This window comes from Symphalangus syndactylus, chromosome 2, assembly GCF_028878055.3.
Source record: "Symphalangus syndactylus isolate Jambi chromosome 2, NHGRI_mSymSyn1-v2.1_pri, whole genome shotgun sequence".
Classification (NCBI taxonomy): domain Eukaryota; kingdom Metazoa; phylum Chordata; class Mammalia; order Primates; family Hylobatidae; genus Symphalangus; species Symphalangus syndactylus.
In genome coordinates this window covers 21,204,803-21,232,232 of record NC_072424.2, presented here as the reverse complement: position 1 = coordinate 21,232,232, position 27,430 = coordinate 21,204,803, and the positions used below count along the sequence as shown (strand labels likewise).

Sequence of the window (27,430 nt, the reverse complement as noted above, 5' to 3'; positions counted from 1 at the left end):
AGTGGGTGCAAAGGGTGGCTTCTTCAGGAAAGAGAAGCTTGTCCCTGGATCCCAGCACCTGCCACCCCTGGCGATCTCACCCCGCGGCCATCATTCCCGTCCTCACGGCCCATTTCAGCATTTCAGGGACACTGAGGCTCAAAGAGCCACCTGATTTATTCAAAGCAGCTCGGGCCACCACTTGGAGCCACAAGAAAGCCCTGGTCCGTGCCTCCTCGCCTTGGTCCCTGGCCCTTCACTCTTCGTCCAGGGTCTCTGACCTCTTTCCCTCTGCGCCCCTGCCGCTTCCCCAGGCCCGGGTCCCCAAGGCGCTCGGCCACGCGCTGGGTCCGGGGAAGAGGCGCAGCCGCGGCCGAGGCGGGGACGGGGAGGCGGCGGCCCCTCCTGCGCAGCGACGGCGCGGGCGGGCGGAGGCCGGGGCGCCCCAGCCCCCCGCCTCCGCTCCCTCCGGCCGTGACGTCAGAGCCAGACGGGGCAAACTGAGCAGCGGTGGCGAGGCGCTGGGGCGGAGACTGCGACCCGGAGCCACCCGGACTGACGGAGCCCACTGCGGTGCGGGCATCGGTGCGGGCGCGGAGGACCCGGGTAGGCATTGCAAGCGACCCCGAGGTAACGCGGCCCCGGTTCCCTGCTCGAAGGGCGCGGTGCCGGAGGGGAGCGGGGCCGGGGGAGGCAGGGAGGCAGGGAGGCCCCCAGAGCTACGCGGGCGGGGCTGCGGGGACCCCGGGGCAGCCGGGGCGCAGGGTGCAAGGTGCACGGGGCCGAGCGTGCAGTTTGGGAGGTGGCACAGTTGGGGACGGCGGGGATCAGGGCAGCGTCCTGGGGGTTCTAGGTTGGGTCCCCAGATTGGGTCCCCGACGGCGCTCGGGGGCTCTCTCCGGGGACCGCAGGCGCTCGTGGGGACGCGCTCGAGGCAGGTGAGCCGAGGCTTGGGCGCCCGGGGGTGTCCCCGGATGCCGGTGCGCGCGGCTCCCTGACCCACCCTTCTGCGGCCTGGGGGACGGGAGAATGGGGGGTCCTCGGCCGCCCTGGGTCCTCACCGCGCGCCGCGCCCGCAGCGGAGCCCCGGAGCCATGGCCCTGAGCGAGCTGGCGCTGGTCCGCTGGCTGCAGGAGAGCCGACGCTCACGGAAGCTCATCCTGTTCATCGTGTTCCTGGCGCTGCTGCTGGACAACATGCTGCTCACTGTCGTGGGTACGTGCGGACAGGGTACCCCTGCCCCGGCACCCCAGCCCCAGCGCCCCTTCCCCGGCACTCCACTTACCCCTGCGCGGTCCCGGAGCTCCGCCAAGGCCCGGGAAAGTTGGAGAACTCGCTTTGCAAAATGACATCCCCTCCAGACTGCCGCGCCGGGGCTAGGAGGAGCCGCGTTGGTGGCTTCGCTTTCCTGATGCTCTGGTCAAAAACTGTGACATCCGATAAGACCCAGAACTTATGTTTCCCCCTGATAATTTCCCGCATCCTCTTGCCTGCTTTCACTGCGATGAAAAAGATTTCTGTTCCAGAAGAGAAATTCCTAAAGTTCAAAATTACGTGTTAGAATAATTATTGGGCTACTCGAAAAGGCAGGTTAATAATTTGGTATAGTACCTAAAAGAGCAAGTTGCGATCCCTTACTCCAAAAAAAAGACATTTGGATATACCGTATTAGTGAATGACTTGAGATGGAAATATTTCAGGAACCATTGCAAGAACAATTTGAACAATGTTGGTTTTATTATTTTTCCTATAATGGAATTTTGAAAAATTAAATAATCGAAATCCAGGTCTCTTAATTAGGCCCATTAACAGAGAAGTATTTGGCATGCCTTTCCTTAAAAAAAAAAAAAAATCCCAGTTTTTAATGAATGAAAAAAATCATGACTCATTTAGTCTGTAAGTGGTGGGAGCTGTTTCCTTTCTCTCCATTTGCAGGTTTTCTCACAGCAGTTTTCAGAGCATCTGATAGGTTTCATCTCAAGGAGTTATCAGAGCCATGGAGCTCATCCCTGTTCAGTACCAACGGCATTAGTTCTGCTTTGGCTCGAATGCTCCATTGGACACATGTGCTCACAGCTTGGATTATATGTTTCACAATTTAATTTGTATTTTTTGTTGTTGCTTTTTATTTATTTTTTTGAAATGGAGTCTCACTCTGTTGCCCAGGCTGGAGGGCAGTGGCACAATCTTGGCTCACTGCAACATCCGCCTCCTGGGTTCAAGTGATTCTCCTGCGCCAACCTCCCGAGTAGCTGGGTTACCGGCATGCCCCACCAAAGCTGCTAATTTTTGTATTTTTATTAGAGACAGGATTTTGCCATGTTGGCCAGGCTGGTCTTGAACTCCTGACCTCAGGTGATCTACCCGCCTTGACCTCCCAAAGTGCTGGGATCACAGGCGTGAGCCACCGAGCCCGGCCTGTTTCAGTTTTGCTTTTTCCTTGTGAAAGCCTTAGGAATTCTTAAATCTTACAAGTGGTAGGAAAAATTGCAGATTCCCACTCACATAATAGAAGGATGAAGTGGGCCTGTTGCAGAATTTCCAAGTTATTACTTCCTGCAGGTTAATTTTTTTCTAAGACACATAATGAAATGTAGTTTTCTGTTTCCTTGATTCATTCATTTGAAAGTCTTTTGAGCCTCTCTTTCTTAGAAGCACTGGTTGACCCCAGGTCAGCACTGTCTTAATGTCAGACCACATTTTGCTTTTCTGAAATATTCCTTGAAGGAACAATGTGCAAGAAACTCACAAATGACAGAATCTCTGGGACCAGTCAGTTCAGCACAGCAGCTGCCTTTTGAGAGGAGACAGTTCTCAGGGCCGTTGGGGGCTTGGTTCTTTCTGGTGAGCTAAGCAAAGTGAACTTGCTCCAATGTCGTTGTAGACATACGGCACAAGGCTCCTGTTTTGGGGTAGACCTGTCACCTCTCTGGATCTCTTCTGGCATTTGACAAAACCATAGTTTTATTGTTGTTGTTGTTTTGTTTGTTTGAGACAGAGTCTCACTCTGTCGCCCAGGCTCGAGTGCAGTGGGGCAATGTTAGCTCACTGCAACTTCCACCTCCCAGGTTCCAGCGATCCTCCTTTCTCAGCCTCCCAAGGAGCTGGGATTACAGGCGGGTGCCACCATGCCCAGCTAATTTTTGTATTTTTAGTAGAGAGAGGGCTTCTCCACGTTGGCCAGGCTGGTTTCGAACTCCTGACCTCAGGAACACCTGCCTCAGCCTCCCAAAGTCCTGGAATTACAGGTGTAAGCCACTGCTCCTGGCCGACACAACCATAATTTTTTTGCTGGCTTTTTTCCTGGAGAGGGTTTCAGTGTGATCACCACCTTGCCATTCTGCTCTTATCCCCAGTCCCCATCATCCCAAGTTATCTGTACAGCATTAAGCACGAGAAGAATGCTACAGAAATCCAGACGGCCAGGCCAGTGCACACGGCCTCCATCTCAGAGAGCTTCCAAAGCATCTTCTCCTATTATGATAACTCGACCATGGTCACCGGGAATGCTACCAGAGACCTGCCGCTTCATCAGACCGTCACACAGCACATGGTGACCAACGTGTCCGCCGTTCCTTCCGACTGTCCCAGTGAAGACAAAGACCTCCTGAATGAAAATGTGCAAGTTGGTCTGTTGTTTGCCTCGAAAGCCACCGTCCAGCTCATCACCAATCCTTTCATAGGATTGCTGACCAACAGGTAGGGCAGATTACTTTAGTCAAAGAGTTTGATATTTGGATCAGTCCTAGCTTATGTCCTTCCTGGAATTCTGCTTCTTATTCATTGGTGAGAGTCTGGAAAATCCATGGTGGGTAAGCTGGGGAAAACCCAGTCTCCTTCCCCTATGTCTCTGTTCCCAGATAACCACAATTTCCTATTCTATTCTCCCTTCTGTTTCTCAACAAATAAGAAAATATTAAAGAAGACAGAATAAAGAGGACCTCTTCCACCGAGTGGGAGGACTTTGGCCTGTCTAAATGCCAGGTTTCGTAAGTGCATTTGTCAGAATCGCCCTTGGCAGCAGGAACTCTATAGCCGCCATGGCTGTCATCCTATTTTATGAGCCATGTGGCCTCCTCTTATCTCCTACCTCAGGCCATGCACTTCTCTGTAGAGAGCCAAGGTGTCTTCTTTTGGAACTGGCATGTTAAAGGCTCTCACAGATACCAGGTAGGGAGTGTGGGAAAAGGTTGGACGTACTGGTGCACAGATGGAGCTCCGAGCTGATGCCGAGGTCACGGGCTGTGTTCTTCCCTTCTGCTGGTTATGTAGCCATGTCCACGTGCATGAAAGGAAGAGAACTGAGGTTATTGTCTGGATAATCCAAGCTGCCCAAACTAGCTTCAGATGAATCAGGTTGTTCTAGATTTTTTTGAACCCACATTGTTTGGAATAACTGTTTACTTCTCCACTGTTGGTGAAGTGTTTGTTCTTCTATTGCTGAGGTGGACCAGTTCTGCCTGGTCCGTGGGGGCTGCAAGCTCAGGAGAAGGGCCTTGCAGCTGAGAGGAGGAGGCAGGCCCCCAAGGTGTCAGTGCAAGGAGTGGGAGCTGGTACAGTTGAGTGTTGGTGGTGGGCTGCCAAGTGCACAGTGTAGCTACCTAGGTGAAAGTTACACGTGTGAGGCATACATATTGTTAAACACCAGAAATGGTGGGGAGGGGTGTGCCCAGAGTCCTACCTGCAGACCAGGCCCGGAAGCAGGAACAAAGACTAGAGATGGAAAAGATGGTAGTGGGGAGAGGGCAGAATGAAAGAGGCAGGGGAAACCAGGGCTGGGCTAGGCTGTAAGAGGCCCCAAGTGCTGGGCTGAGAAAGGAGTGAGATTCTGTGTGGGACAGTTGGGAGCCATTAGAGATTCCAAAGCCAAAGAGAATGAGTGAAATCAAGCACTATTTTAAGCAGGGGAGGTAGGCAGGGAGCAGGGAGAACTTTGCATTTCCTCTGCCTTTGGCATGGGGAGTGGGGCGCAGGACTGGCTACATAATCTGTGGGTCTCAGTGCAAAATGAAAATGTGTGCCCCACATTCAAACATTATGAAACACTTCAAGGTGGCAACAGAGCATTAAATCAACCAAGTTCTGAGAGCAGAGCTCTGTGCGACTCTAGGGTTAGGGGCACTGAGAGGTGAGGAAGCCTTGGGTGGTGGCTGGGGCTCAGGGAGGGGACGGCAGATCTGGCCTTCTGCCAGCACAAGCTGCCCTTGGACACGTGGAGCTTGAGTCGGATAGGAGCACATTCTCAACATCTGCAGTTGGATTTTCTGGATGGAAGGGTGCCATTGAATTGATTTCAACAATCTCAAGCCATGTCCAGCCCTCTAGTCTGTGCAGAGCAATATTCTAAGGCTGCTACATGAAATATGCTAAGCAAATTAACCCAGCAAAGGGCTGACTGTGAGCCCATTAAGAAGGTGACATTCAGTGATTCCTCTGTTCTCAGGAGAAAAACCAAACAGACCTCGGTAGTTGCAGGATTATTTTCTTTCCTTTTTTCAAGACTAAGAATGCTTCTTAAAATGCATCTGGTATAATTACAGAAAATAGCTCAGGGTTTTGTATTCTGAGAAAGCAAACAGCTCAAATACTGTATGTGAAAATTGAGGACATTATCGTAATAATACCTCACCAATCACTTGGGTGGAACGTTACTAGCCGTACAGTGTAATACTTAGAAATTCGGCTGAAATGATGTGAGTACTCCAATCTTCCAAACGCAAATGGCAAATGAAAAGCTTTTTAAAAAATCCCATTCTTATTTTTAATGCTTTGCTTATGCCATGGGGAAGAAGCTTGTTTAAAACCAGTGAGTCCTTTCCCCTGTTAAATACTCCAGCGGCTTTGAGGCTGTAGCCACACCAGGCTCATTTTGGGACTTCAAAAACATTATCTTCCATTCTGTGACTTGTGAGATTTAGTCTATTCTCATGGTGAGTAATCCACTTTGGAAATTATCTAGAGCAAAATAGTAATCCCCAACTGTTTTGCCCAGCTACCCAGCAAATTTGAAAATGATTTTGTAGTGCTGCCTGGTAATATGGAAGGACAAACAAATTTTTTTTTTCTTTTTTTTTTTTTTTTGAGGTAGAGTCTTGCTCTGTCACCCAGGCTGGAGTGCAGCGGTGTGATCTTGGCTCACTGCAACCTCCACCTCCTGGGTTCAAGCAATTCACATGTCTCAGTTTCCTCAGTAGCTGGGATTACAGGCATGCACCACCATGCCTGGCCAATTTTTGTATTTTTTGGTAGAGACGAGGTTTCACCATGTTGGCCAAGCTGATGTCGAACTCCTGACCTCAGGTGATCTGCCCACCTCAGCCTCCCAAAGTGCTGGGATTACAGGCGTGAGCCACCACGCCCAGCGAGCAAATAAATTTTCATATTGTGATCCTGATTTGTGATTTGTCTCATAATTTCCAAGCCTGGTAGATATGAATTTGGGGACTGGGCAGCTCTTCTGGACACTCCAAGATTCTGCTTCCCACCACAGTTCAGATGGAATCAGAGAAGGGACAAATGCATTCCATTTGCCTTTAATTGTCTTCAAGGAGTTAACTTGTGAGCCATTGCAAACAGTCTTCTGATGTAAACTATGCCAATCACAACCTCCATGAGCAAGATGTATGACTCAAGTCTTCAGTGTGGTAAACAAATGTGTTTAAAGGCTTTTTAAAATTGGTTAATATGTTTCTGATTAAAGAGCAGTTAAAAATATGGAGCATCAGAACTTGCAGAGACTTTTCCTGAAAGCTTTTGGGCCAGTCCTAGCATTTTATAGGCAAAGGAGTTTGCAGTTCAGGAGGAGAAAGCATTTACCACAACAGCGGCAGGACTGTAGCCACGTGTCCCGATTGTCCCGTTTCAAGCTTTGTTCTTCCCCCCTTCCTGTTCTTCCCACCTGCTTATGATTATACAGCTTGTACTTTTAGCTACTAGAAATAAAGAATGCAGCTCGAAATCTGTCTTTCTTGCACTGACTTGGGCTCTTCCTGGTTGTACCAGGCAGAACTGCTGAAGACCCAGTAAGTTGCTGATTTTGCTATTTTTAATCAATGAGCAGAGTTTAGAAAAGATCAGCCTGATTCCTGTGGACATGGACCCTCCCTGGTCCCGGAAATATTGTCTTTTTCCAGTCCCTGATGTGAACTGGTCCAGCCTTGTGCATCCCTAAAGATGTGTGGGGAAAGCTTCCTGTAGTCAGGCTGGGCAGAGCTATTCTTTTCCAAAGCTGCTTGTTTTAACTGAAGTGGGACCCACTCTGAATCGAGACATTCTACAGCGCATCACACCATAACTGGAATCCTCTGTTCACGGTCATGATGGTGCCATGTGTGTGGCTTTTGTGGGTAGGAGTCACAAAAGGTAGGCCGCCTGTCTATTTATCTATCTATCTATCATCTATCTATCTATCTATCTATCTATCTATCTATCTATCTATCTATCTATCATCTATCTATCTATCATCTATCTATCTATTTATTGAGACAGGGTCTTGCTCTGTTGCCCAGGCTGGAGTACAGTGGGGCTATCACGGCTCACTGCAACCTCTGCCTCCCAGGTTCAAGCAATTCTCCTTCCTCAGCCTCCCGAGTAGCTGAGACTATGTGCCACCACGCCTGGCTAATTTTTTTTGTATTTTAGTAGAGATGGGGTTTCAGCATTTGGCCAGGCTGATCTCGAACTCCTGACCTTAAGTGATCCTCCCGCCTCAGCCTCTCAAAGTGCTGGGATTACAGACGTGAGCCACCATGCCCGGCCCTGTCTGTTGTTTTTAAATATTCGATAAGTTCTCACACCAAACCCTGAAAATATAGAGTAACAATTCTTGGGTTCATTTAGCTGCTAATAGGATGCACATTCCTCCTGTTTCATTTGTTATTCAGATACTATATTTCTACTGAAAATAGGTGCCACCAGATAGGTGGCAGAAACCTTTGATTTGGGTGTGTGTAGTGATCACCTGGCCAATAGCACACTTTCCAACAAAGCCTGAGGATGCTGGGTTGACCTGATTTCCATGTTGGAGCCTCTTGCCTCTTATTTTATAGTTCTAGCTGAACTATTCATTTCATGATTGCAGTTGTGTGCAGGTGGTAGCAGAAATTATACTAGTGATGCTTGGTCATCATTTGATCTAAGAAGCAAATTTTAGATATATATGTACATAAGAGGAATGTTCCAGGCACATGAACAATGGGATATGTTTACATTTCTCTCTTCCCTCAGTCAGGTAACTATGTGGCACTGTGGTCTTGCTTAGCATAAGGTTGAAATAATAGTTGCATCTTCAGAACCAAACGATATTCCACACTAAACGACTGGCTTGGGAAAGAGTTAACTTCATTGCTGGGGACCGTTTCCCTTGCTTCCTTCTTAGCTTGTCATTGTCTCGGTGATCTGCTTTTTATCAAGCCAGCGTCAGTGGCTTAATTTATTTCCGTAGTTACTTAGTATATTTGAAAGCAGTTCTTTTTCCTTGCGAATCTTAGCTAACATCTGAACGACAAGGAGGAAGCCACAGGACATGAAATCTCTACGAAATCTACTGTGGTTTTATTTTATTTTTTTGCTTGCTTCAGCCAGTGGGTCTGAAGTGGGCTTTGTAGGAATAAGTGGTGACCTTTTCAGCTTCTCTACGGACAGGGAAACCAGCTGTTCTGAGAAGGGATCTCCCATCCTGGATGTGGTTAGGATGGTAGGGAGGGTTTGACGAGTCTTTGCTTCTGAAATCAGAGGAAACTGGCTGTGGAATTAGAACATTCCTAGGAGAAGCAAAGGCTCCGTTAAGCTGTGTGTCAGAGAACAGGGCTCACGCCCAGGAGGGTGAGAAGTCCGTGCCTCCTGGAACTGTCTGGTAGCTGAAAAAGACAAGCAGGACCTAAGAATTTTGACAAGTGGAATAGAAGAATTTTGTTTTATTTACTAAATGATTGACAAACCTCCTGCTATATCCAGGCAAACTGAAAATATCATTCCATTTACTGACATTGATTTACTGCACACCTTTTAGGAGTGTGTAGGGATCACTGGAAGGGAGCTGTTGTCTCTCGTTGCATCTGGTGATAGTTTGCACCCTTCGGGGCTCCGTAGTCTGTATGCTTTTTGTAATTTACCATGGTAGAGGAAACTGTGGTTTTAGCAATCATGAGAAGAGAGCTTCCATTAGTCTCTATGGCAAGGATAAGCTAATTATTAACACTAGAGAAGTATTGTCTTCATTGACCATTTGGGAAAGACGGGGTTTCTCCAATGACTAAGTATATATAATTAACATAACTTTTATTGTTTTGCATGTTTTTCTAGGGATTCAATATATGATTTTTAGTCTTACTCAAATTGGATTAACTGATTAGTGATGCTCTGTATCGGATGACCATGGGCCAGGATGACGTTTGGCTAAAGGTTTGCCGAATCAGATCTAGCTCTGCTTAGCAATACTTTAATTGAGATGGCCCTGAATTGAGACAAGGGGGGCAACTCAGACACAGATTGTGACTAATGTCAGTTGAGTTTCTGTCTGTTTAGGAGATACTGTGGGGAAGCAGAAAGGTTTGGTCCTTCTGCCCACCACTCAATGACTAGGGGCGCTGGAAGACCCTCCTTCTATGGCGGGTGACTGAGGGGCCAGAGGAGTTTGAGGGCAGAGACCCAGGAGCTTCCCAGGGAGTCTTCTTTGCCTTGAAGCCGAGCTCTGGGGAAAAATGATGCCCAGTGCTTACCACCGAGCAGCCCCTGCAGTGGCTTGGCCTGTGTTGAAAGTGCAGGCACAGGTGTGTCCGGTACCCAGAAGGCGGCAACATGAGCCTGGTTGTATCTGAAGCCATTGGCTTGCTCTGCAGACATGGGTGAGCCACTCTGTCTCTGAACCTCAGCTTTCTCATCTAAGGTGAGGGTTTGGACTGGCTAGCCCTTGAGTTTCCTTCTAGCTTTGATATTCATTTATTCCATACATGCATTGTTAAAATCCCAAAGAAACTTAAAAAGAAAAACAGTAGCTGCAGTGTTTCTGAAGAAAACACAGCACCTCAGATGGTAAAAAGAACCCTCTGTGGGCACAGACCCTGTGGTTTTCAGTGAAACTGTGCACTCTCCATCCCACGTGCGCCAGTGTCCCCACCCAGGTGCACATCATCAGGGCCTAGTACATGTTAACACACTCAAGGTGTGCCCGTAGCCTTGGATTTGGGGCAAGTAATTCACCTCCCTGAGCCTCAGTGTTGATCATCTGAAAAATGGATAAAACCAGCTACCCTCCCTTGGAATCTCAGGCCACCCAGCATGCTGGTTCCCTGCTTACAGTCGTGGGAATGTCTGAGTCTTCAGGTAGGGAGGGACCTCAGTGGCTTCCAGCCCACCCCAGCTGTGCCCTGATGGGTTACCTGGAATACTGGCTGGACTGAACAGTGGGCACAGTATGGCTGGTGGTTTGGGGGCCACAGACAGGGGTTGTCACATTTTATTGAGTTTTGTCCTGAAACCACCCAGTGCTTCTGCCTACAGTCTGGGAAAGGGCCACAGATGTCTTATTTGCCTTCAGGGATGTCCCTGATGCCTGAAGGTTTCCGTATTAGAGCCTTATAAATAGCCAAAATGAAGAACTGGTGAAACAAGAGTGAAGCCCCTAATTCCAATAGCTTTGATATGTATTGGTACTTCAACGACTAGATTTTCCAAATATATATTGAACAGAGGGAGAAGCCTGTGTTTCTTCCAGGACAGCCAGGAAGATTGTCATATGCCTGTTCTTTCATGGGACAAACTGTGGTTGCTGAAAATAAACTGCCTGCGAGTTCTTCTCTCTGAGCCTCCTGGACATTTCCTGATTCAGTATCCTGCAGTGCCGTGTGAGCCCCTGGTGTTGGGTTTCTTTTGTCCACATGAATAAGGGGCACAGAGAATCAGATCTGGGTGGGCTGAGACAGAAGAAGCTGCCACCTGATGGCCATCTGAACTGCAGGTCAGAATCCTGGCATCTTCTCTGGTTTACCCAATTTGCTTGGAGCCCCACTTTGTGAATTACAAGCTCACCTCTGTTCACAGCAGGGGAATCTTTGCATGGTTTGTGGGAGGGGACTGACTGTCTGGGAATCTGTCATGCTTGTGAGTTACTCTCTGTATTTTTGGTATTTGGTTTCTGGATACAGGTGAAGCAGTTAAAAAATATTTGAGTATGGTCAAGAGAATTTTTGGAAAGATTCTATTTAAAGCCATATATGCTGTTTGGGTACTGGAGGAGGTGGTAAAGTTTACAAGGAAAAGCCATGTGGGAATGGCCCAGGTGAAATTAGTCTGATGACATCTGATAAGTAATGACAGATATCATGATGTCATGCCTCAGTTTCCTCATCTGTAACATAGGGAGGTAAAATAGCGCCCTTATTAAATCATGACTAAATCTGGTGGGTGTAAATGCTTGGAGAACTGAGTGTAAACTTTAAATGAAGGTGCTGTGATTATGGTTTTTTGTTTGTTTGTTTGTTTGTTTGTTTTGAGACAGAATCTCGCTCTGTCACCCAGGCTGGAGTGCAGTGGCACGATCCCAGCTCACTGTGACCTCTGCCCCTAGGTTCAAGCAATTCTCATGCCTCAGCCTCCCAAGCAGTTGGGATTACAGGTCTGCACCACTGTGCCTGACTCATTTTTTGTACTTTTTTTTTTTTTTTTTTTTTTTAGTAGAGACTGGGTTTTGCCATGTTGCCGAGGCTGGTCTCGAACTCCTGAGTTCAGGTGATCCACCTGCCTCGGCCTCCCAAAGTGCTAGGATTACAGGCATGAGCCATCATGCTCAGCCGATTACAATTTTTTTATTAAAGCCTGGAATGGAAGAACCCTTCCAGTCTGTGCCCAGAGCTCAGGATGCTTGGCCCTTTTGCCTTCCTGGATTCATTTGACTCCTCTCCAGGTTCCTGAGGGTCCAGAGCTAGAGACAGAAGAGACTTAGAGATGTTTCAGGCTCTTCTGGGTTGGAGCAAACCTGCAATTGGGCAAGAGCTCAGCCACCGTTGGCTTCCTCTCAAGACAGAGGGGCTGGGAAGCTGCCTGTACTCTCATGCCCCACCCACAGAGCAGGGACCCAGCTGTCTGCTTGATCCAGCAGAAACAGAGGACAAAGAAGGAAGAGAATGAGGGAGGAGATGACATTTCTTAGGCACCTTGTATGCTCTAGGCACTGGTGTTAATAGTTTAACATCCATATCTCTTTCTGTACTCCAGTCCTGGGAGGTGGGTGGTGGTCTCTCCAAGGGGCTGAGAGGAGACCTCCCTAGATTAAGTGGCAGGGTCACGTGTCCAGCCAGACATGGCATAGGGGAATGCCAGGGTCTTTCCACCAGCCCTGTTGACCTGGCGCCAGAGTCCTAGGCGAGCAGTGGTCTCACGGAGCAATTTGGATTTTGAAATTTTGCACAGAAAATGAGACTTTGTCTTTCTAGGTTGGCCTCATGGGGGTCAACAGAAAGGCAGATCTTAACATCTTGCTTCCTAATGCCTCTTAGACACACTGCAGTCTGCCAGTGGAATCACTTGATGGCCTTTTACCCGAATCATTTGATTGCAGTGGCTCCTTTGGGAGAGCTTTAGCAAAGACTATAATTAAAGGAATCATTTTTAAAAAATGACAGACATAGGGGCCGTGTATTTTGGATGTTTCTGGGTTACTTGCCAATATTGTGTTAACATTTATTCCAGAGAAATTTCTGTTCACAGTGGCAGTCCATAAATGTATTCACGTTCCAAGACAGTCAAACACAAAAAGGTCACATAGGAAGCACTGAGTATATGAATTTTCAGAAAAGTCCACCAAACACTTATCTGTCTGATCCCAAAGGGTAGCCAGGAGAAAATCAATATAAAGCCTTAAAAAAATAGCCTGCAGTCACCAGATTTGTCTGATGTTTGTGTTTTGCAGAATTGGCTATCCAATTCCCATATTTGCGGGATTCTGCATCATGTTTGTCTCAACAATTAGTAAGTGTCTGGTGTTTTCCTTCTGAGTGTGGGTCTCATCAGGGTGGGCATTGATGCCCATGAGCTGGGAATTAAGAGTACAACCTGGGGGTGGGGCGTGGTTGGCTCATGCCTGTAATCCCAGCACTTTGGGAGGCTGAGGTGGGCGGATCATCTGAGGTCAGGAGTTCGAGACCAACCTGGCCAACGTGGCAAAACCCCGTCTCTACTAAAAATACAAAAAGTAGCCAGGTGTGGTGGCATGCACCCATAGTCCCAGCTACTGGGGAGGCTGAGGCAGAAGAATCACTTGAACCCGGAAGACGGAGGTTGCAGTAAGCCGAGATTACACCACTGCACTGCAGCCTGGGAGACAGAGCAAGACTCTGTCTCAAAAAAAAGTATATGGCCTGGGAGGTTTGTGTATTGGCAACAATTGCAGAAAGGAATTGATAGCTTTTTACGGAACAAAAGCACAAGGTGGCTAACATGCAAATGCTCCACTGGGTTAAGGGGGGCTTCTGAAATGTCCCTGTTTGGGACGGTTGTGTCCCAGCAGCACTGATGTGTGGTCTTGGACCCCCTCTCTTGGCAGTGTTTGCCTTCTCCAGCAGCTATGCCTTCCTGCTGATTGCCAGGTCGCTGCAGGGCATCGGCTCGTCCTGCTCCTCTGTGGCTGGTAGGTGTGGAATGCCTGAGTGAGTTCGTGAGGGGCCCCTTGCAGAGTGAGCTGGACTCATTCAGGGAATTCAGGTATTGGTGGTGGTTGGGGTGCTGGGGATTCTTGGAGAAGGCACCCACTTTCCTCTTGGGTTCTATTTGGTCTTACATTTTAGTGAATCTGACAGGTTTGGAAAGATCACAAGGCTGGCTGGAGAGGGAAGGCGAGTCACGCATTCTTCTTTTGCTGTTCCCCGGAGCTGGCCTGTTGACCATTTCTTTCCCTATGTAGGGATGGGCATGCTTGCCAGCGTCTACACAGATGATGAAGAGAGAGGCAACGTCATGGGAATCGCCTTGGGAGGCCTGGCCATGGGGGTCTTAGGTGGGTAAGGCCCCTGTGTAGGCAAACTGGCAAGAGGGGCCTGCCTGGTGCTGGACAGTGGCAGTCCTTGCCCCGTGACCGTGGCGAAGTTTGCACTGACACAGAGGTCCCCTTTTTATTTTTTCCTTTCCTGCTTTCATGGAGACTTTGAAAAATGGTAGGAAGAGCCCTGAGCTGGGGGTGGAGGGGATCAGGGCTTCCCCTGCCTCTGCCCCAAACCTCCCTGGGCCCAGATGGAAAACCAAAGGTTGAACAGGATGGTCTGCCGGACCCTTTCCTCGGGAACATTCAATGAGTTGTGATCACGGAGAACCTTGCTTGCTGGGTCTGCCTCCCCCACCTGCCCTGGCTGACTTCCCAGACCAGGGGACAAACATCTTCCCTGAGAGGGATTCAGAGCCTTTTCCTTCCTTTCCTGATTTCCCGCTTGCTTCCAGGAGCCTGCAGCCTTGCCTGTGCTGGTGTACAAGGAGCGAAGTCTCTGTTTACACATTTTCCTGTGCAGTGGAAGCAGCCCAGCCCTGGGCCTGGATCTTGTTTCTCTCGGGCCTTTGCTTTCAGGGTGACCTTTATAGACTCTTGCCGATTTCTTAGGAAAAGCCACTTGGAGAAAGTTGCCAAGACAACTGAACTCTAAGTGAACAGAACAATAGGGCAGCCACCCCAAAGCCTTATTGGAACAAAGTAGAGAGAGAAACACAAGAGTCAAATAGATGGTTCTAGTACAGGGAGAGGGCATGTGTCCCAGGGGTGGTATCCCCACTTTCTCTCCCTGCAGTGGGCCCCCCCTTCGGGAGTGTGCTGTATGAGTTTGTGGGGAAGACGGCTCCATTCCTGGTGCTGGCCGCCCTGGTGCTCTTGGATGGAGGTGAGTGAGTCCACATGGGTGCCTTGCTGTGACCTTGGCATCGTGCTGGCACGTGCTTGGGCCACACCTGCTTTCTAAAGAGGGGCTTGTCTTTTTTATTTTTATTTTTTAGCTATTCAGCTCTTTGTGCTCCAGCCGTCCCGGGTGCAGCCAGAGGTAAGCGGCTGGGAACGAGGGCCCTGGGGGAGGGGGCATGGTGATGCTTCTGACCTGTGTTTTTTTCTTGACAGAGTCAGAAAGGGACACCCCTAACCACGCTGCTGAAGGACCCGTACATCCTCATTGCTGCAGGTGGGGCTCTGTGGGTCTTCTCAGTCAGGGGAATGCAAGGTGATGGCCGTGTGCTAGAGGCAGGGGTGGATGGCCAGGGCTGATTTTCGTTGTGCTGCTAGAAATGTTGGGCTATAGAAAAACAGAAAAGGCAAAGAGGCTACAAGTCAAAGGAAATGGTTTTCTTCCACCATTGCTTTCTGACACTCAGCCAAGGCCCTTTTTGTCTCATTTGGGGAAAATCGAAATGGCGTATGCTGGGCTCTGCAGAGCTGCCTGGGTCCTGGGGATGCCCAGCTGGGTTTGTTTGGAGCTAAGCTTGCCCACTGTGTTTGTATGGAAGGCCATCAGTTTGGCCTTGAACTTTCTGGAAGGAGTCCTTGGCCTCAAGGCAAGGGTCCCAGGTGGGCAGTCTGACTCACCTTGCCATGTATGAATAGAAACTGACAGCAGAGCCCCACAGGGACCAGAGGGGCTCCCTTCTTGCAGACAGCATCCCTGCCGAGCAGCAGGGAGGCCGTTCAAACACCCTTTGGCTAAAGGACATGCTTCGGCCTAGGGGGGCTAAAAGAAAGCACTGGGGTTTTGTGACTCTTGGGAAGGATAATGGTCTGCATCTATCCAAGGGACTGTTCCCCAAGACTGTCCCAGTGGTAGGAGGCTGCCCGCTTTGCCAGGCCCCAGGCTGCCTAACCAGGGACCAGCCTTGTGTAGGTGTTGCTGGGCCTCAGTACCAAGGTAAGCAGACCCTTGGGGTCAGGCCAGGAGAAGGTCTGGCCGTGTGCTGATGTGTTGGTCTCTGGGGCAGCCTGCACTGTAGCACTGGACCCAGTTAGGGTTAGATGTGTCTAAGCACGGCTCCCTAACACAGGTAGGCTGGAGGGCGCCTGGGAGAATTGGGCACCAGTAGTTAAGTTCAGCCTTTGTCAACCCTCAGGCTGGTTTTGTTTAACCCTTCTGCTGCTGGATTTGATTAGGGCAGCAGGTGTGTAACCCTGGCCAAGACCCTGTCTATCATGCTTGTTGGCCAAAGGGATATGGAGGTGGCATGGTGACTTATTCATGCAGTGATGTCTGCAAGATGCAGGGGGCATCTCAGAGCTCAGATGCTTCTGGAACCCTGGCATCTGAGGTGGGGAGGAGGAGGTATGGTGAGGGTTGGGGGCTCCAGAAATGTGACTCCCTGAACCATGGGCACGTCTGAGCAGGGCTGTGCAGCCTGGGCCTGTCCTGTCTTGGGCTTCCCTGGAACCTCACTGTCTAGTCCCTGCTCACAGGAGACACAAAGATGCTACCCAGCACTCCTGGACTGTCATCGACACTTCCAGGCAGCCTCGACTGGGGAAGGGAGTTGAGAGCCAAGTGGCTCTCTCAACTTGAGGGGAGTCCTGCCATTGATATGCTCTGCCTTTAAATGTCATATCGAATGAACAGATCTTTCTTCATTATATGTGCACCTTCATCACGATTGCACAATATTCTTTGAATTTGTTGTAGCAAATTAGAGGTTCCAAGAGGCACAACACAGGAAGTTCCCAGAATGATGGAGAACAGTTCTGTGGGTCTTTTTCCAGATAGTTCTATATTTACAAAGGGTTCTGGTTAAGAGATCATGAATATTTGCATAGGTGCCCTTATGTACCTCTGAACACCCCGCCCCCCGACGGCATGCCTGTACTGAATGCACCTGATCCTGCTTGGATTTTCTGGCATTTCAGGGTATCATTAGAAATGCCCACGTTTATTGCACAGCAAAACACAGATGTGAGAGCCTCAGGTTGCCCCGAGACTGTGTGTGGTCTGGAAGTGGCCTGATTGCTGGGTGGCCCCAAGCAAGCTACTTCATTAATAAACTGGGCTTCCTTTCTTCATTGATAAAACCATAATTGGGTAGGCTAAACCAAAGGATCTCTAGGGCTGCCTCCAGTCCAAACTTTGTCTCTGGGATTCTAGTTGTTTAAAATAAGGACGATGACAATGATGATGGACGACGACAACGATGATGATGATGATTATGATAAACAGCCCTTGCTGTCCCCTTGATATGCGATTTATCCTTTACTTAATGAAAGTAGAAGTTGCGGTTATCTGAGCTGTAGGCGCATGGAGTCTAACTGTGCCTGGAAATGAGAGAGGAGGCAGAAGCCACTACAAAGCCCTTTCCTCCCTTACAGGCTCCATCTGCTTTGCAAACATGGGCATCGCCATGCTGGAGCCGGCCCTGCCCATCTGGATGATGGAGACCATGTGTTCCCGAAAGTGGCAGCTGGGTAAGGACTGGGGTGGGCTCTTCTGATTCAAGAGCGTTTGTCCCCAGGGCAGCCTTTGTCCTCAGGGCATCCCTGCTGAGTTGCCCTTATGGGGATAATAAAGTGATTGCTTGTGTTTGACTCTTAATGGGGTCATTGCTTAGGGCAGCCTTGGCATCTGTTTGTTCTCTGGTTTATCCATCATCCCTGAGGGGTGCAGAACTCACACAGACACATCAGATCTGGGCAGAAATGAGAGTAAAAGTACAGTCAGCATCTTCCCCTGTTTCTGAACTGGACTAACTGGACAGCCCTGAAATTTATGTGAAAGAGACTAATAACAAACTAATCGTTAAAACGATTAATTCTTAAAAAGTATTTTTAATTTTGAAAAGTAATACATGCTTATTGTAACAAAATCAAAGTGTGTTGATTGAGGAAGTAAAGCATTTTTAAATTTCATGCTCATCTTTCTCCCTCCCCCAGCCCATCCCCTGTGATAGTCATTGTTAACAGTTCTATGTCTTTTTCTAGATGGTTCTGTGTTTACCACCCTATTGCATGAAATGCCTAAAAATCCAACCAAGTGAATTTTGCCATTTACATCACTGTGTGACCTCTTGTTTTTCCTTCATGCAATTTTGTGGCCATGTTTCCATGTCAGAACACATAGATTACACATGTTACATATGTACATAATTGTAAGTCAAAGATAAAAGAATTATAAGGAAAAACAGCTGTCTTTTTCCCACACCTCTTGATCCCCAAAGCCCTTCAGATTCCATTACCTTCAACTCTTTTAGATCTTTCTTCTGCTGATACCCTTATGTCTCTAAATAATATGTGTACACCCCCGACTCTTTTTTTTTTTTGAGACAGAGTCTCACTCTGTCACCCAGGCTGGAGTGCAGTGGCACGATCTCCACTCACTGCAACCTCCGCCTCCCAGGTTCAAGCTATTCTCCTGCCTCAGCCTCCCGAGTAGCTGGGATTACATGCATTTGCCACCACACCTGGCTAATTACACCCCCTTTTTAAAAATTTTCCAATGTCTGACATTGTCCACCAGCTTCCTAATACAGTAGATGGGGATTATTTAATGCCGTTGCAGCGCCACATGGAAATATCAAACAACCAGCTCACACATTTTCCCACCTTCTGTCCTCCCCGAATAATTGCATTACAGCTTCTTGTTAGACTGGCATTCAGCACTGACATTATTGTGACTGGGTAATTATTGTTCACAGCTGACTGAGCTATGTAGGGTACCGTGATTAATTTCCTTTCTTTTTGCAGATTTAATTTTCCTGGAGTTAGTTGTTGCCTTGTCCTTTAATTTTCTTAATGTTTTATGTAGTGTGTATGAATATATCCACCAGTTTCTGGCAAAGATGAAAAATTCTCCAATTGCAGTCAAGTGTTGGCAAACCTGACCTTTCTGTGTATTTGTTCGTTTGTGGATGTCTGTCCTAGGTCTTCGGTCTAGACTTTCCTTCCCCATCACCCCAGCATGTTCTGTGCCTCTCTTCTGTTTCCCGTATTCCTTGCCCTTGACTGATTTCCTCCTTATTGTACAGCATAGCCTCTCACAGCTTCCTAAGAGAGTGTGCGTGGCAAGTGAAGGTCTCTGAGACCCTGCATAGTTGCAAATATTTTACCCTCATCCTACACTTGATTGACTTTGTCTGCGTGTATAATTCTTGGTTGGAAATCATTTTCCTTGGGAGTTTTCAGGCCGCTGTTCTGTTGTCTTCTAGCGTCCAGGGTTGCTGTAGGGGAGGCCAGTGTTGCCCTCATATCCGAGCCTCTGTAGGAGCCCGAGGGACCTCTACTTCTTCTCTAGGTTATAAAAGTCCACGCTGATGATTCGCAGTGGGGTCTGTTTTCCTCCTCTGAGCTTAATCAGCCCTTTCACTTGGGGAAACCCATGTTACAATTCCGGGGAGACTCTTTGTATTATTACTTTAACGAATCCCCCTATTTTCTCTCCTCTTTTACTCCAGTTGGCTGAGTGTTAGACTCCCTACTTTTATGCTTCTAATTTCTTGTCTTTCCCCTTTTCCATTGAGTTATTCCTGTTCATCTTTTAAACTGCCTATTGAGTTTTTAAAATTGGTGCTATCATATCTTAAATTTAAAGAACCTTTTGTGTATACCCTGAGTGTTTTGGGGATTTTTGGTGAGGTTGTTATTATTGCAATAACACCCTTGCACCATGTTCCTGTTTCAGCCTCTTGTGTTGCTCCTGGTTGCCATTCTGGTTAATTTCTCTGGAGAAACTGTCTCCTGCCAGGGTGAAGGCTGGAGTGCTGGGGGTCCCACTGCTCTTAACACAGCCTCTCGGCCTGCTTTCATGTTGACAGCCTCTGCTCTCAGCCCCACCTTCACAGTACCCGAAGCTTCAGTTCCCTTCTGGCTGTGAGGCACAACGGCTCTTGCCTCTTGCTGGCCTCACCATGTGTAGGTGGAAGATTCCAGCATTCTCTGTGGTGTCCTCTGCTCGCTTCTTCTTCGTACTGTCCCTTCTCTTCTCCCACTCTGTTTGTCCTCAGGAAGGTATGGGGGCGGGAGGGGGGTGGGCTGTGTGTCTAGAATTTTCTTCTATTCCTTTGCTAGCATTTAAATGGACTTTGAGGTGGGAGTGGAGAAAAACCTATAGATTCAGTCTGCCCTGTTTAACTGGAAACCCTTTATTCTTTTTTAATGGTTGCATATTGTTTTATTGTTAAAATAAAACAATATATAACTATTGAAATCCTCAGTCAGTCCCTATTATTGGGCATTTGGGCTCATTTTGTTGCCAGAAAAGGGATCTCAATCCAGACCCCAAGATAAAGTTTTTGGAAATCACTCAGGAAGGAATTCAAGGCATGTCACAGAACACCGGAGAAGAGGCAAGTTTATTAGAAACAACTCTGTTAGAGCAGGGCGTCCTCAGAGAGCACATCTGGACTTTCTGCTGTTGTAGGAGAGTGTCCTTGTATGTATCTTTAGGCTGTTTCCTTAACTCTAAACATCTCATGACTATGGGTCATGACTGGCAAGGAATGTGCTTTGCTGGTTTTAAGATGGAGCTGAGCTTAAAATGGTGTAACTTCTGCTTCCCTAACAGTTCCAGTTTTTGCCATTAGAAACCATATGGCAGGCTGGGCGCGGTGGCTTATGCCTGTAATCCCAGCACTTTGGGAGGCCAAGGCAGGCGGATTTCTTTAGACCAGGAGTTCAAGACCAGCGAGACCCTGTCTCTACAAAAACAAAACAAAACAAAAAACAAAAAACCCAACAACAGCAACAAAAAAATTAGCCAGGAGTAGTGGCGCACACCTGAAGTCCCAGCTACTCGGGAGATTGAGGTGGGAGTATCACCTGAGCCCAGGAGGTCGAGGCTGCTGTGAGCCATGGTCATGCCACTGCACTCCAGCCTGGGTGACAGAGTGAGACCCTGTCTCAAAAAGAAAGAGGAAACTATACTGCAGCATATGGTTAACATGCATCCCTGTTCATGTTTGGAAATATATCTATAGGGTGCATTCTTAAAAGGTAGGCCGGGTGTGGTGGCTCACGCCTGTAATCCCAACACTTTGGGAGGCCAAGGCAGATAGATAACCTGAGGTCAGGAGCTTGAGACCTGCCTGGCCAACCATAGTGAAACCCCGTCTCTACTGAAAATACAAAAAATTAGCTGGGCGTGGTGGGTGGGGGGTGCCTGTAATCCCAGCTACCCGGGAGGCTGAGGCAGGAGAATCACTTGAACCCAGGAGGTGGAGGTTGCAGTGAGCCGAGATTGCACCATTGCACTCCAGTCTGGGCAGCAAGAGCAAACTCCGTCTCACACACACACACAAAAAGACAGACATTTGACTATTTGGTGGCTCTTGCATTAACACAGGTAATAACAATCTTTCAGCATTTCCCACTTGAATAGGACAGAAAGGGGGTCTCGTTTTAATTAATTAATTAATTAATTTTGACACAGAGTTTCGCTCTTGTTGCCCAGGATGGAGTGCAATGGCGCGATCTTGGCTCACTGCAACCTCCGCCTCTTGGGTTCAAGCGATTCTCCTGCCTCAGCCTCCTGAGTAGCTGGGATTATAGGCGTGCACTACCATACCTGGCTAATTTTGTACTTTTAGTGGAGATGAGATTTCTCCATGTTGGTCAGGCTGGTCTCAAACTCCCAGCCTCAGGTGATCCACCCGCCTCGGCCTCCCAAAGTGCTGGGATTATAGGCGTGAGCCACCGCGCCCGGCCCTCACTTTAATTTATTTTTTACAAATTCTTTTTTTTTTTTTTTTTTTGAGACAGAGTCTCACTTTGTCACCCAGGCTGGAGTGCAGTGGTGCAATCTCAGTTTGCTGCAACTTTCGCCTCCTGGGTTCAAGCGATTCTCGTGGCATCAGCCTCCCCATTAGCTAGGACTATAGGTGCGTGCCACCACACCCAGCTAATTTTTGTATGTTTAGTAGATATGGGGTTTTGCCATGTTGGCCAGGCTAGTCTCAAACTCCCTACCTCAGGTGATCCACCTGCCTTGGCCTCCCAAATTGTTGGGATTACAGGTGTGAGCCACCACACCCAGCCACAAATTCTTTATGAGTGAAACTGAGCATGTTTTCATATGTGTATTAGCCATGTGTATTTCTTTTACTATGAATTTCTTATGAATATACTCTGCCCATTTTTCTATGAAGTTATTTGTCCTTACTGATTTTATGTGTTCTTTATGTATTAAGATAATAATCTATTACCACATGTTTTATAGCTGTTGCCCTCATATTGTTCTATGTCTTTTGACTTTATGGATTTTTCTTCAATGGATTTTTTTTTAGCCACTCAAATATTTAAAATGCCACTAGTCAGGTTTAGCAGGCTTCCCTTTAGTGTCATTGTCATATCAAGTCAAGCTCAGAAAGGCCTTTCCCATGCTAAGATTTTTTTTTTAATCACCTGTGTTTTCCCTTAATACATTTTTGATTTGTTTTTTACATTAAAATCTTGAACCTATATGGAATTTATTTTGTCCCAAGGCATGTGTAGGAACCTAGTAGTTTTGTTCCCTGTATGGCCAGCCAGTTGTCCTAGGACCATTTCTGAAGTAGTGGTTCTGATTCTTCCCATCCTCATCATTTTCTCAAGGACCACAAGTTCTTGGCTGTCTTTCTGGATTCTCACTTTCATCCCATTGATCCACTTGCCATTCCTGTTTAGTTACTGTAGCTTTAGAATGTGGTTGCATATCTGGAAGGCTAGTCCTCCCCCACACACCTTTTTCTTTAAGAATTTATCAACAGTCCTTCCTAGAGATTTATGTTCTTTTTATAGTTCTTTCAAGGTACATGTGGATAGCTTCAGATGGAGACTCTCAGTTCTGAATCAAGCAGACATTTTCAATGTCCCCAACCTTTCTTCAGGTGACCTTATTCTCTCACAGGCATCCAGCCCTGGGGAAGGGGGGTGTCTTGCCAGAAGCTGACCCCTGGCTTAGACTTTCCCTGTTCTGCCTGCCTCCTTGCGTTGGCCTGGACTGAGTACCAGTGTCTTTGGGATCTGAATTAAGTTGCTATGCTCTCTCATCGAACAATACCTAAAAAGTCCCAAATGGCTGGGGGAGAGGGGGTGAGGATGGAGGGAAACTGCTAATGGAGTGTGAGGTTTCTTTGTGGGATGGTGACAATGTTCTGTAATCAGATGGTGATGATGGTTGCACAACTCTGTGAACACACTAAACATCACTGAACCATGCACTGTCAAAAGGTGAATTTTTTTTTTTTTTTGAGACAGAGTCTCAGTCTGTTGCCCAGGCTGGAGAGCAGTGGTGCGATCTCAGCTCACTGCAACCTCTGCCACTCAGGTTCAAGCAGTTCTCCTGTCTCAGCCTCCCGAGTAGCTGTGATTACAGGTGCCTACCACTGCACCTGGCTAATTTTGTCTTTTTAGTAGAGATGGGGTTTCACCATCTTGGCCAGGCTGGTCTTGAACTCCTGACTTCGTGATCCACCTGCCTCGGCCTCCCAAAGTGCTGGGATTACAGGCGTGAGCCACTGCATCCGGCCCAAAGGGTGAATTTTAAACCTTGTGAATTGTGTCATAAAACAAAACCCAAACCAAGCCTGACATCAGAAGAGGTATTCAGTGAAGGAGGAAGGATTCTTGGAACTAAACAAGAATGTTTCTTAGGCAGAAAATTTAGCTCTGAACTCCCTAGCAGCCAAGATTAAAGAGGAAGCCCAAAGACCTTCAGAGCTCCTAAAGAGGTGTGCCGCTTGGCAGGAGGGGTGGACTTGGATCTGACACCGAGTCAGCGAACAGCAGATGAGAAGACACTCTCTGGCCTTGTTGCTCATACCCACTGCTGACGCTGGAGAGGCTGTTTCCCAGCTCTTCTTCCCTCTCGTCCTTGAGGTGACGTGGGTCTCTCGGTGTTTTCAGGAGGAGCCTGCTGTCCAAGTGGGGTGTGCGCTGCCGAGTTGAGCTGCTGTGTTGACGTTGCATGCACTCCTGAGCTGAGAAGCTCTTATTTGTTTATTTATTTTTAGAGACAGGGTCTCATCCTGTCACCCAGGCTGGAGTGCACTGGTGTAATCATGGCTCACTGTAGCCTCGACCTCCTGGGCCCAAGCTGTCCTCCTGCCTCAGCCTCTCAAAGTGTTGGGATTACAGGCGTGAAATGGGTCTCTCGGCCACCTAGCTGAACTCTCATCCTCTTTGAATGTGTCCTGGCCATGTGCAGGACACTTAAGATGTTTTCTGCTCATCCTCTTCAGACAAAGCCTGAGGCCTTCTTTATAAAATCTTTAAAGTCAGCCAGAAGCCGTGGGCCATCAGGGGCAGATAGCAGAGTGCAGGCTGCCTGGATCTCATCAGATTGCTGTGTGGGGCTTATCACCGGCGCCAGACGTTCACTCAACCAGCTTGCTGCACATTTCCACCACCGAGGTTCCTCCTTTCATTTGCCCCAGAGATAGACATGTCTGTCTTCAAGAGAATCAGGTTTCTTTACCTGCCTCCTGTGTCAGCACCAGCAGGAGGGGAAATACCCCACCTTCCCTAGTTCTCTGTAGCTTTCAGCGCATGGATCCCTGACCCTGGGGATGGGGTACTGTGAGTGACGCAATGCGGAGGCCCCAGTGCTGAGGGTGGGGAGCTGCCCCTGCAGCCCAGCCTCTGGTGTTCAGGAATCTTCTCTGAGCTTGCTCCAGTCCAGGGTGAAAGGAAGGCTGTTCTGCCTTTATGCTTCCCCTCACTGTTTCTGGAGAAAGATTGTGATATTTGAAGTCAGGGCAAACAATCTTATTAGCTGTATGGGTGGCACAGGGTTGCTCTTGCTGAAGGCATTGTTTTTGGCCACATGTTTTAGGGGTGGTAAAGATGGCAGCTCACCCATCTTCCATGTGGCTCCCTTGCCACCCTGCCCCCCAAATTCCTCATCTGCCACTTGAGGGGAAGCCCTGGGCTTGAGTGGGTGGAGAAAGAATGATTTCATGGTGTTTTCTCTATAACTGAGTTCTAGGTCAGATGGCCTTTCTGGACACCTTGAGACTTAGGGACTTACAGTTCAGGGTGAGGCCTACAAGCCCCCAAAGGGAAGCTGAAGCCCTGGGCAACAGGCCTCAGACAAGGATGGAGCCACACTCTTGTCTTCTGGTTCTTCCAGCCCCTTTGTATTTAATGAGCTGTGGGGATGCAAAGTGGGACGGAGGATAGGACATGGGCCTGTACCAGAAGACAAGAGGGACTGCCAGCCTTCTGTGGCTCTGGGGTGCGAGGACTCAGGATCCTCCTAAGCCTGCCATAGGACAGGGCAGACCATTGCCTCTATTCTGGTTCTAGGCCAAGCCCTTGGCCTTCAGGGAGGGGTCATCTGGAGCTTGGAGGAAACCCAAGGTCTCATTTCCAGCTTTGCTTCCGGGGCTGGATGGCCAGCTCAGCTCCCCGCAGGCTTCGTGATGGCCGGAGCCTCTCCCTCACTGGCTGGCCAAAGCCGTGGCTGAAGCCAGATTGTACCAAAATCACAAGGGATGGTAGAAGCTCTCCCTTTGGTGAACTTTGTGGTGTGAGCAGAGATACGTGAAGAGTGTTGCTCCGCAGAAGGGAGGGTTCCTGCCATGGCCCAGGGCACTGTTGCAGGCCAGTCCCAGCCAACACTTTTCTCACTGAGTCGGGAGAAGCCCTAGAAATAATTCTTGCTGAGGCTGGGTGCGTGGCTCATGCCTGTAATCCTAGCACTTTGGGAGGCTGAGGCAGGTGGATCACTTGAGCCCAAGGGGCAGAGGTTGCAGTGAGCCGAGATTGTGCCATTGCACTCCAGCCTGGGCAACAGAGCCACTGACATTCAGCCTCTATTGAGACTCCACCTCAAAAAACAAACAAACAGGATCTTCCAATATTGGAACTACAGTCCCTCAGGGGAGTGAATGGCCACAGGGAGTGGCGTCTGCCTTCTGGATGGAGTCTGGGCCCTCTGGGTCGCCACAGACCTCTCTTCTCTCCATTTTCCATTTTCTTTCTCTGACACTGAGGCTGAATGTCAGTGGTTCTTTATCATGGTATCTGCACTGTTATTTTTGCTTGCAATTTGCTTGTTTTATTCATTTATACCTACCTGGCCCTTGGGGATTCTTATCATGAGACAAAGGTTGTCATGATATCTTACTGTCCGGACTAACAGTCTCTAGAGCTGGTAGGAAGTCCTATGACGACACAGCTTTTGAGGCCAGGTTTATATACCATCTGCTCTGCGGAGCTTGACCAGACGCAGTTCCAGGTCCCCAGAGCATGACACCTGTGTTTTTGTTATGTTCTTCACTTGGCCAGGTCACAGTTTAAACGTCATCTGCTCCTTTCCTTCAAAACACTTGCGTCAGGACAAGAATCACGTTGTCATTGTCTTTGCTGCAGGCCAGTGCTGTGCTGGGCACGTGGCTGTCAGTAAATGTTTGCTCAATCAGATTACACTGAACAATTATTTGGCCACCACATATTGCTAAGCATGACAGAAATAATTCTCTGGAAAATGAAACGAGATTGCTCTTTATTAGTGTTTCCCAGAACCCCCATGTCTAGAATGATCTGGTTTTGGATTTAGCTCATGGAGCCATTTATTTGGAAGTCCCTGCTGTGTTGGAAGACTCAGCTTGTTTCTGGGTTTGATGGTAGACATTCGTGGTTTATCCTAAAGAGACAAAATCACACTTGCCTGTGAGTGTGTGGCCAGCTGCCGGGATGAGAAGGACCTCCAGGCCCCATGCATTTTGAGTGTAGCAGGCACTCGGTCATCTGATATTTACCCGCATGTCTCACTTATGCAGTCCTCTGATTGAGAACAAAGTAACTTTTACTATGTATGGGCAAGGCTTGCAATCAAGTCTGGTATATCTGATTTCAAGGAAAAAACACTAAAATCACTAGGAGTTTGAAAAGCAGTCTCTCATAAAGAGATTGTCCTGTGGTTCTAATAATGGATGAGGACCAGACACAGCTGATGTGGATAATTCCCTTGGTAGCCAAGCTGGGTCTGATACGGCTAGGCCTTTCTGTTCAATGTGGAGGACACGTTCAAGGCCACTGCTGCCACCACTAGCAGAAAATCACCCTGGGCACATAAGAACCTGGGGGATGCAGGTGTCCTCTATGGGGACAGCAATAAAACTTGGATAGGAGGCCGGGCGTGGTGGCTTATGCCTGTAATCCCAGCACTTTGGGAGGCTGAGGCGGGCAGATCACCTGAGGTCAGGAGTTTGAGACCAGCCTGACCAACGTGTTGAAACTCAGTTTCTACTAAAAATACAAAAATTAACCAGGTGTGGTGGTGCGTGCCTGTCGTCCCAGCTACTTAGGAGGCTGAGGCAAGAGAATCACTTGAACCTGGGAGGCAGAGGTTGCAGTGAGCCAAGATCATGCCACTGCACTGCAGCCTGGGTGACGGAGCAAGACTCCGTCTCAAAAAAAAAAAAAAAAAAATCTGACTTGGCCACAAAAAATGACCAGATAGACATTTATGTTGCTGACATAGAAAAATGTTCATAAAGCCAACTGAAACAAGCAGGATAGAGTATAATCCTTTTTTTTTTTGAA

General features: G+C 48.3%; 1 protein-coding gene across 1 annotated transcript in view; it reads left to right on the top strand.

Moving 5' to 3' along the window:
- The first annotated feature begins 1,058 nt into the window (after nt 1-1,058).
- SLC18A2 (solute carrier family 18 member A2) overlaps nt 1,059-27,430 on the top strand; it is a 37,548-nt gene continuing 11,176 nt past the window's right edge. Inside the window, exons 1-9 of the mRNA XM_055247826.2 lie at nt 1,059-1,194; nt 3,336-3,678; nt 12,887-12,945; nt 13,520-13,603; nt 13,877-13,969; nt 14,748-14,837; nt 14,950-14,993; nt 15,068-15,128; nt 17,282-17,377. Coding sequence (XP_055103801.1) covers nt 1,074-1,194; nt 3,336-3,678; nt 12,887-12,945; nt 13,520-13,603; nt 13,877-13,969; nt 14,748-14,837; nt 14,950-14,993; nt 15,068-15,128; nt 17,282-17,377 — 991 coding nt within the window. The 5' untranslated portion in view covers nt 1,059-1,073. The remainder of the gene's footprint in view (nt 1,195-3,335; nt 3,679-12,886; nt 12,946-13,519; nt 13,604-13,876; nt 13,970-14,747; nt 14,838-14,949; nt 14,994-15,067; nt 15,129-17,281; nt 17,378-27,430) is intronic.